Source organism: Eurosta solidaginis, chromosome 3, assembly GCF_040869045.1.
Source record: "Eurosta solidaginis isolate ZX-2024a chromosome 3, ASM4086904v1, whole genome shotgun sequence".
Classification (NCBI taxonomy): domain Eukaryota; kingdom Metazoa; phylum Arthropoda; class Insecta; order Diptera; family Tephritidae; genus Eurosta; species Eurosta solidaginis.
The window spans coordinates 40,619,545-40,630,379 of record NC_090321.1 but is presented as its reverse complement, the minus strand read 5'-3'; the positions used below and the strand labels follow the sequence as shown (position 1 = coordinate 40,630,379).

At 41.0% G+C, this 10,835-nt stretch overlaps 1 protein-coding gene across 1 annotated transcript; it reads right to left on the bottom strand.

Moving 5' to 3' along the window:
* Window positions 1-765: 765 nt before the first annotated feature.
* On the bottom strand, window positions 766-7,132 carry LOC137246335 (cathepsin L). The gene is made up of 2 exons (XM_067777445.1): window positions 6,900-7,132; window positions 766-1,797 (listed from the first exon to the last, which is right to left on the bottom strand). The coding sequence occupies exons 1-2, from the start codon at window positions 7,011-7,013 to the stop codon at window positions 886-888; spliced, it is 1,026 nt and encodes a 341-aa protein (XP_067633546.1). The 5' UTR covers window positions 7,014-7,132; the 3' UTR covers window positions 766-885.
* Between the last annotated feature and the right edge of the window lie 3,703 nt (window positions 7,133-10,835).

Genomic DNA, 10,835 nt, shown 5'->3' with positions numbered 1-10,835 from the left:
TGATAGTACTCCCCCCAGCGGTGTGTCCCCTCTCAATGATTCGGTGCTCCTATTTAGCCAAGCGCAGTAGTCTTCCTGCTACTTTATATTATCCATCTTGTCAAGGCTGGATGAAACTTTTTGAAACCCCATAAATGTCTAGAATGACTTCTTGGGCATATTCCTTGTATTCCAAAACTTTATCCATGTTTATAAACACGCCTTTGGGGCACTTGTGTTGTGTTGGCTGCTAATGGCTGCGGTAAGCCATCAGTAATGTTGATTTCTTGAGTACAAGACTGCTTTAAATTGTGGGGTTCGCGGCCTACGGGATATCTATGTCTCATTTGACTATCCCACGTAGTACATAGACACCACCTTATTTAATCTGAAGAAGCACAAATATTAAGTACCTAAGTGTGAATGTGGCCGCCGTGGTATGGTGGTAGCGGGCTACACCGAAGATCCTGGGTTCACGTCCCTGGAAAAGCAACATAAAAATTATTTAAACAAGTTTTTTCAATTATAAGAAAGTTTTTCTAAGCGGGGTCGCCCCTCGGCAGTGATTTGGCAAATACTCCGAGTGTATTTCTGCCATGAAAAGCTTCTGAGCGGAAACTCATCTGCCTTGCAGTTGTCGTTCGGAGTCGGCCTGCCAATTTGTAGGAAAAATTAAGATGAGCACGAAGCACATCGGAAGAGAAGTTCGGCCTAAAGTCTCTTCGGAGGTTAACGCGGCTTACATTTATTTATTTTATTTTTTAAGTGTGAATGAAACACAAAACATATTTTTTATATAAGAAATGATTTATTTCGATTCGCTTGCGTATAACATATTCACAATGATAACCATAACATCTATAAGTATTTTTACCTCACTTAACCTCACAAAACTCAACACATTCTTTATGGTCGCAAAGATGTTGGGAAGAGAGCCGACTTAGCCAAAGGTACATTGCGTCTTATACGTATGTAGCCGTTTTCACCCCAAGTTGTACCAAACGAATTCAAAACCAACCAATAATCCAGACTACTAACCGTATCCGTACCATAACCCAAAACTGTCATATAATGTGAACCACCAGAAGTGCGTGGCTGTTGGAATATACCCGAACTGTAATGCATAAAATCGAATGTGGTTGGATCATATTCGATGACGACAGGATAACCAGCTGCAACATATTGCATCATTGTGGCATCATCGGCATCCGTAATGCGTGAGTATGTGGCCAAATTTATTGGCGTACCAGTAGCCGTTGTCGGAGGTAGGCACATACCTTGAGTCGCCTGTAAATTATTATCAGGATATTGGGCTTTGCTATATAACGGCTGTTGAAATTGTACAAGATAATCGAATGCTGTTTGTGAAACTTGTCGCGTACAACCGGCACCAGAGCCAGCGCAATCTATAAGATTTTGTGCGGAAAGCGGTGTTGTTGTTGTTACACCATTTTGATTAGCAACAAATATTTCAATAGCCTTAGCGCTAGCATAAGCCCAACCACTATTACAAGCTGTACCCTGATTTTCAACTTCTGCAACCAAACCAAGATCGGCGATGGGATCAAAACTTGCTGGTGCAGTTTGTACACTGGGTGGTGTTGTGGCGGATGTTGTTGTTGGGGGTGTTGTTTTCGGGAATAGTGCATTGAATTGTATGAGACGCATATCAGTGAATTGATTTATAGCCAAACGATAAGTTCTTTGTCCACGATCGGCTAACAAATTATAGGAGTTTATCAGCTTTTTGTTGTAGTTGTAATAGTAGAGCGCATACGATTCAGGATTTGCAGTTGTATAGGTTTTGCTATAAGTTGCCTGTGAAAAAATAAAAAGTTGTTATACATTATGATCTTGATAATCAAATTTGTAAAGGCTGAAGGACCAATTAAACTTCCTTAACCCTAACGCCATAGTCGTAACCATAACCATATCCATAACCATCTCCAATGTGATCGATTAATGGTGCGTTAACCTAAAAATCGTGAAAATTTCATAAAAATGAAGAAAACATAAAAAATTGCAAACATATTCCACAAAAAATAAGTCTCTTAGTCATAATGTATGTTACTAAAATCTCAAAAAGTTATTAAATTCACCAACTCAAATATTTTTAGGTTATGGATATGGCGAGAAACCAAAAACCAAGTGGTTGGCTATGGCATTGTTAAGTCGTTAGCGTTATGGTATGGCACCATTAATCGATTACATTGATTTCCACAAGGTAGGTTCGATTAGCTGTTTTATCTGGTTATTGTTATATGGTCATAAGTCACCATTAATTGGCCCTTAATTCATTAAGGGCATCGTCATCTCTAGTTATGTTAAATTTTACCTGGGGGAGAGAAATCTGTCAGTTAGCTTCATTTGACATTTTCGTTTTCACCAATACACCGACCAACTCCCGGTTTAATCGATTATTGTGAATATTCTGTAGAACAATTCGTCAAACAGTTGACTTTTGTTCACACTTTTTTCTTGCACCTCCCTTGCAGAAAACGATCAACTTTTAGATATGATGACTAAAGCTGCAGTCATTGGTGCGTTATCGGTAACCGTATCGGTAACCTTATAACAGCTGATTCGACCAACGTTATGGGTACCAATGTAATCGATTATTGGTGCCATATCGTAACGCTAAGGTCGTAACCGTATCGTAGCCAACCAATTGGTTTTTGGTTTTTCGTCGTATCCATAACCTAAAAATATTTGAGTTGGTGAATTTTATAACTTTTTGTAGAATTTATTCATTGTTTTGGACACGCTATGACTAGGAGACTTATTTTTTGTGGAATATGTTTGTAATTTTTTGTGTTTTCTTCATTTTTATGAAATTTTCACGATTTCTAGGTTAAGACACCATTAATTGATAATAATGTATCGTATAGGGTTATGTTAGGGATACGACTACAGCGATACGACAAACGGCACCAATGACTCCGCTTTAACTGAAGATGGGGTGAGAAATGTTCATTGTGAGTTGGAAAGAGATGCAGGATGAGACCACGTTAGTAACTTTAAAAATCGGGTGATCTAATGTATTTGTTATTTTGACTTCTATGCAGGAGATATCACACTGGTCTTATCCACAATGGAAACGTATACGATTTTTTTTTTAAATTCCGGGGGGGGGGGGGGGGGGGAGGGCGGATAAAGGGGATAATATCTACGACAGTGAAAAATTACACCGCCGCACGCAAACAAGTGGTCTGTTATTTAAGCAGACCCATTATTATTATTGTTATTATGCCTCGATGCACTGCGACCATTATTTAGATCTATTGTGCTTGACCTTTCAGCCTATTACTGTATGTGGAGGCTTTTAATGTATTTAAGTACCTTTTCTGGCTTTTGGCTCCATATGCCGAAGGTATTAACAGTCACGCCACCTAGATGGGATAGTATCCGCCTTGTCAGAGATACGTACTCGTAGAGAATGTGAGCAGGCTTATCATCCCTCAGCTCACAAAACAGACAGATTTGTGAACCGGATAGATTTAACTTAGGTGATTTCGTAGACTACTGTGTCCCGTATAGTACCCAGTGAGAGTTCGTAGGTCATCTGCTTAGATTAATAAGTTTGGCTGATACTAGCGTTGCTGTGGGATGCAACAATTTGGCATGGTTTTGCTCCTGGCATTCAATACAGTTTTGTCTAAACTGCTTTGTTTCTCAGTCCTTCTTCTTCCTGAGTCCACAAAGGAGCTCTGGACCACAGAACGCAGCTAAGGCACCCTGCTTGTCTAGGTAGTCCCCTGTTCATTACCATCTTGTTCCTTATGCCTGGGAACCCATCCTAACAAAACCTTGTTTTTGGCTCGCAGCTGATTTATTACTCCAATGCATTCACCCGCTAGCTTAGAAATAATTGTGTTAGACTGCAAGCACGTAAGGCTGCCTGGTTGTCTGACATAATGAGAATACTTCTCGAGGATAAGCCTCTTCCTAGACATTCTCTGCCGCATACTTTTAATAAAAAATAGTGGGATATCATCCCATTGGTATCGATTTCGTGAAGTTTAGCCCGTAGATGCCAGCTCCCGTTTTCCGTCATCAAATTTTGATGCGGCAGTTCCATGTACCCATCTATGTATTTGTAGAGGTTACAGAGAATTCGAGTTTTAAGGCAGATTCGCCAATACACCCTCTTACTCTTGAAGTAATTGCAAAAAATTTCCGAGACAGCATGCCACAGGCCAAGACCGATAGTTCTGCTGGTCACGCTGGATGTCAAAAACGCTTTTAACTCAGAAAAGTGGGACGACATGCTTGACGTGCTAGACAGCACTTTCAAGGTACCGCAATATTTGCTAGAAGTCTTAAGGGACTACCTAACTTCCAGTATCTAATTTATGAAACCACTCACGCCAATAAAGGTACAAATAACAGGCGGAGCACAGGGTTCGGAACTAGGTCCCGATCTCTGGAGTATTACTAATGACAGTCTACTTCGGACATGCCAGTTGGTACAGCTGAGACTAAACCAGCTCATGCGTAGAGTAAATAAGTACATGGCAGATCACGGTCTCCAGCTAGCAACAGCAAAGGTCGTTGGTGTCATAAAGAGGCGGATTCCCACTATCAGAAATATGACGATTAGGGGCTAGACATTGAGCTCACCTTCTCGAAGCACATCCGAGGAGCCGGCGAGGGGGCTTCGCACACAAAAGCGAGTCTGAGTAGATCAAGGGCAAATACAAGCGGTCCAAAGCCATGTACAAGGATGTTGCCAGCATCAGCTTTATATTCTTATACAGAGCAGAAATCTGTGAGAGCGCAATGAATTTCTGGGAACTGCGAATAGATTCGGCTTACCGAACAGTGAGTTCCTGTACTGAACTCGTGGTCGAAGCGACCGCACGAAGATGTCGACATCTATCTGACCCGATTTGTTACCGGGCAAGGTTACTTCTGCATATATCTCCACAGAAGGGGCATGGTTGAAAACCCGGATTGCCTATTTGTGGGGAATTAGATGATAACATGATCGGCCGAAGCAACAAATGGGATACGGCCAGCATACAGGTGATGCATATACTTTCCAGGAAGCGTGAAGACGGATGCCTGGCCCATTAGCATGAGAGTAGCCTTGGAGATCACGTACCGCGCACCCGCACCCGAAGTAATGCTAACCGCGTGCACAAGTAAGGAAATTTTCGCGTGCCGTGGAGAGTTTAACAGCGAGGCTTAAATATCCGTCAGTGCTTAAATCATTTCACTATAATACCAGAAAATTCAATTTAGGAAGATTGATTTGAAAACTATAGATATAAGCAGTTGTTTTCTAACATTATTTAACCAAGGCCTCTGGATCTCTGTAGTACAATATTGTTTCCAGTGCTTTTCCCCAAATAAGGTAAGTAATTGAATATGGACAGCCTTAACATTATTCGCACATGAAACCACCTGGAAAATATTGTACGGGGCGCCATTTTGATGCACATTTATCCTGGAACCACTTGCTGCTGTTTATGTGTGGCCAGTCGGAACTCCGTTCAAAGCAATTGGTGTAAACAATGAACCTGCTGATATCTTTCACAGAGCATTTAGCTACTTCCTTAAGTGTCGGCAGTATATAAGGAAGTTCATAGTTTGAAACTTAGTGTGTGCTAGAACGGCGTATCCACACGGGTAGTGCGCGACTTTTTCTTTGGCGCTCTCTTCGCAGCTCATACAAATGCTCTTAAAAGGGATCTCCATTTGCTCAGCATGCAGGCCAAGCGGCCAGTATCCCGTGATCCTAAATGTTTCTTTTCTTGACCTATCTAGTAGGTCCTCTGCTCTCCTGCTATCGTAATTCGGCCAGATTTGCTTTGTTGTATTTGCAAGTGTACGATGAGTACCAGGTTAGCAACTGCTAACTCCTTGCATGTGCTATGTATGTTCCTTTTGATTGATGTAAGTGTATGAAACATTTCAACCACCTCCGCAGATCAGTGGCCCCGCCTTTGCAAGTGTTCGTCTGCCTTCTCGTTGCCCTTGATGTTCCTGTGAGCAGGTACCCATAAAAGGATTACGTTTGCGAAGTTAGCTGCGGCTTGAAGCTACCTTTTGCAGCTGTTGACGGCCTTAAACGTAGTGGTGGGGAGCTAAGCCCCATAAGCGCTGCTTGGCTAACTGAGTAAATACACACCTCGGCGCTGCATCGAGTTCTGCGACAGGAGCGTACACGCCCCATCTATACACAGAACATCCACTTGGAATATACTAGCAAAATTAGGTGGCCGAACTGACAGCGGTACCTTACTCATAGAAGACAATAACCGCAGTACATTTTCCAAGCGTTTTCATGGCGTCCTTCCTTTGCTCCCTTCGTGGGAGCGACCATATATATTAAACTGGGTCGATTTATTAACCGATAGCGCGCCATCAATTTTTTGATAGGATTTGGGAGCAGGAAAAAAAAAGTTCCACTACGCATACCCAAAAAAATAATTTTCGAGCCTGCGAAATTTCATTTTTTTTTACTTTTTTTCGACTTTGATTTTTAAGGTTTTTTTCATGACCTACTAAAACAATTTTCATTTCATTGTAAAATTTTCATCTATACCCTGTCCGGCCCAAAAATGTCCGCTAAAAACGTTGGCGATAAATATTTTTTTTTTTTTTCAAAAAACTGTTATCGACATCGTTTTGAGCGGACATTTTTGGGTCGGACAGGGTATACATATGAAAATTGTTTTTAGTAGGTCATGAAAAAAACTTTAAAAATCAAAGTCGAAAAAAAGTCACAAAAAAGAAATTTCGCAGGCTCGAAAATTATTTTTTTTGGGTATGCGTAGTTGAACTTTTTTTCCTGAGCCCAAATCCTATCGAAAAATCGATGGCGCGATATCGGTTAACTTTCGTCCATACAAATCATTTTTAGCTTCTAAATTTTTATTCACTTCGTCTTTCCCTTCTGTCACACACAACACTACCTTATAAGTTGTCCATTCTGCCGAGTTGATCGCTACAAGATTTGCATCACTGAAATTGACAGTCAAAACCGTTGTAAGCAAGAGCACGGCGTAGAGCTCTTTAGCACCGCACATTTCGAAAGGATATTTACATATATTGAAATGAAAATTTGGCAATAAAACTTGAAAGATTTTGGATGATATAGTTTTCAACCAAAATTGACGTCCGCACAAACCCAACTAATACAAAATATTGCAATCTGTGGTTTATATACCGCCAAAAGGTGTTCTAAACAGTTATGTGCCAAAAGGTGAAATTTTCTAACACACCTCTATATTTGATTAAGATACATGCATATCTTAGTAGATAGATAATAGGACTAATCTAAGTGCAAATATATACACGTACTTTGTTTTTGTATTTATTTACACATTGAAGTTCTCGTGAGGTGGTGTCTTCTTCATAGGTAAACATTTCGACCTTGGTACTAATTTTTTTCCTATTTATGTGGCAATATTGTTGTTATTAACTCTTTTATTGCGCTTTTGCGTTAGTGTAGCGAAAATTATGGTGCATATGCTTATTGAGAACACTTTCTCACATGACCCCAACTATGCTGAAGGAGGAGTAGCTTGGGTATTTGAAGTCCATTTCCTTTTCTGCCAGCAACAGGTAAAATTGATATAGGTAAATGAGCTTCATAAGCCAAGCCAAGATAAGCCCCGAAATAACTCTAAAATCAGTACGTGCCAGGTGAAATTTCCAGGCAGATCAACATAGGACTTTTAGAGAGTCGAAACCGATACCTAATGTAGGCCTTTAAGGGTCAATTAATGGTGACTTATACCCATAAAACCATAACCAGAGAAAATAGCTGATCCAACCTACCTTATGTAATCGATTAATGGGGCCATACCATAACGCTAACGCCATAACCATACCATAGCCAACCAATTGATTTTTGGTTTCGCGCCATATCCATAACATAAAAATATTTGAGTTGGTGAATTTAATAACTTTTTGTAGATTTTATTCATTATTTTGGATACGTTATGACTAAGAGACTAATTTTTTGTGGAATAAGTTTGTAATTTTTTGCGTTTTCTTCATTTTTATGAAATTTTCACGATTTTTAGGTTAAGGCACCATTAATCGATCACATTGGAGATGGCTCTGGATATGGATATGGTTACGACTGTGGCGTTAGGGTTAAGGAAGTTTAATTGGCCCTTAATCAGAGCTGCTTTGAAGGAATAAAAGTACTCCGGGTCGGAGGCAGAATGATTCTGTCTGATCAGCGCAGAAGATTCTAAAGTGCTACGGTAGGCAGTATGCCTCTGAAATTTCTGAGAAGCATGCCGCGGAAAAATCAATATCAAAATACACAAAAAAGTTCTTTGTTGTTGTTGTTGTAGCTCCGCCCCATATAATCCGGAAGCGTTGGTTTCACATTGCAAATGAAAGGATGGTTGGTGTCATTTGGGGACACGTAATAAGCGGCACATATATTGGGTATGTTGAGATTGATTCTGGATAAGTAAAAGTTTAACCTTTTACCGTATCCAGACCGAAGTTGAGTTGGAGTGACGCACGGCTCCTAGGGGAGGTTGATTTCTTCAACGACGAGTTTAGGATATTTGTCTTTGAGAACGGTGTTCACTGGACAATTGTTGGCATAGTAATTTGAGGAGTTTTTGTGAATGCCATTGATGGGGGTTTTTGTGCTCCTTTTCTACATACAGCTGGCTTTCAATCAAATATCCGTTGGTATGCCCAGGTTTCTGGGTATTCAAAAGAAACTCTTTGTAAAGCATTTAATTTCTCACCTCTATGGGAGTATTCCGCCTCACTTTCTACATGTTGTTCTGAAGACATTAGAAGACATCTCGTGGCAGTTTTGAACTTTTGATAGGCCAGCAGTTTCCTCCAGTGTGTTTCCGCAGCCGTATTGGAGACGCGTAGCATACAAGTTATTTCTAAGCTCGGAGTGAGCCAGAAGCTTAAACTGGCCATTGCAGCGCCTTCTAGGTGGTGCCCTTGCTATTAAGGATGCTGTGGACGGAATGCTATCTATTACGACATGCGTGACGAAGTCTAACATTTACTTGAGCGATCAGAGCGTCATTAAAGCGCCGGGTGTGGCAAATTTCCGCGTATTTCTCAGTTCATGAGATATGTAGGTTCCACCCCTTCGATCTGAAAAAAATTAAAGAAGTCGCACGAAGCAAACTGAATGTTAAACTTGGCCTAAATATCTTGGAAAGTATATCACCCGAAATATTAATTTATTAAGTCCGGACAATGGAATAGAAAGTAACGATCACACATCGGCATTGAATGTCGCGGGTGAGCAGTTTGGTACGGGGGCTGAAGAAGAGACAGAGGTTCAAGAAGGGAAACTCTTCCGCGAACATGGAATCATGGGAGGCTAAGACGCTGTGAGGTTCAACGAAACTGTTAAAGTTCAAGCAGGGTGGATGGTATTATAATCCGGGAGGAGCAGCGGATGGTTCTTTGCTGACAGTATCTATTGGGAAATAAGAATTCAGTTTAGGGGGAGTTTGCAAGGCAATTGGATTGAAGACGTGTACCAGAGGGATGACATACTTCGAAAGCGAGATCGAGTATGGCTGAACGACCGTCGCAGTCGGTGAAGATTCTAGATATGGTGCAGGCCAGCTCGTCCGACAGAGGCTGACTGATGGTCGGTTGTATGAAGGAGATTATGGAGGGAGAGGGTCGCTGATGGCAACAGTAAAAAGTATTGGTATTATGTTCGAAAGAATGGAGGATGATCTTGTATCTTCAGTTGGCGACTCCTCCAAGCAGATCGTGCTGAAGAAAAATTATATGATGTTCAACCGACAAATCCGGCTCAGCACTCTGCTTCACTTAATTACTTCTCTGCTTTGAACAATGAGGAGTGAAAAAGTAGTAACGGCTCCAAGGTTTCTAGATTAAGGACGAGCATATATAAACTATAGTTGTACTTAGAAACAAGTACCACAAGTACCCTCATCCAAAAGGGGAGCAAAACCTTTTTCGTTGTAATTTCAGTAACATATAGCGACGGCCAGTCTGAAACTAGATCACGGCAATTTGTGGTTGGTTTGTCTATATGTAATAGAGGGGATTACCCACCTTTGGTTACTGTGGCAAAGAAGGAGGTATTTAACATCACTCCGGTTAAGAGGGGAATGGTAGATTGGATATCAGTTTGGCCGATCATTATCCAACGAGCCGATTAATCTTCTTGTATATATCCAGTACTAGCTACAACCTTTATTGTAGAGCTAGAGGAGCTTTTGCCCTTGATATCTGATGGATGTGAAAGTTGGCTGGAAAATGAGTATCGAGGTATCTCTGAAGCTTCAGTTGGACAATCATTTTCATGATGTCCACATTACGCAAGAACCTCAACCTCGGCAATTTTTTGCTCCGCAGAAAAGAAGATTTGTATGAGCTACTAACGCTTTCAAGGCCTAAAAGTCTCTGAATCCGGATGGTATTATTCCTTAGCAGCTTCTAAGTTATTTTGGGACTTTGTACTGCTGGACAGCCGTCAATTTGCACTAATGGGCTGAAACAGTAGGAGCGTTCATGTATTAAAAAGGATGTCAGATCAATCAATCACACATCCTTTCTACTAAACTCGTGGGGGCGATTCAATTATAAAGCAATGAGAGGGATTTAATGAACGCAAATAATTTTCAATGGGTGTCTTTATAAACATCGAAGGGGGTTTCAGGAGTCGAGGGCCTCTGGTTGAGTTCATTATAAAATGAATGGCGTAGCGTGGTGGTGGAGGAACCATAAACGAAAAAAGAGTGTGCAAAGACATGTCGAAGGGGTGGTATATCTTCCTTGATCTGGGGTGTGGTACTAATCAAGCTTCTGGGGGACCTAAAAGCCAGTCACTGTCGGCCGATTGTTTGCGCAAATACATTTCTCAACCC

Bases quoted from the DNA above. Each gene is read 5' to 3' on its own strand.
- LOC137246335 (XM_067777445.1), bottom strand. From the start codon at position 7,013: ATGTGCGGTGCTAAAGAGCTCTACGCCGTGCTCTTGCTTACAACGGTT. The intron at 1,798-6,899 runs GTAGTGTTGTGT...ATTTTTTCACAG, and splicing joins CAGAATGGACAACTTATAAG to GCAACTTATAGCAAAACCTA.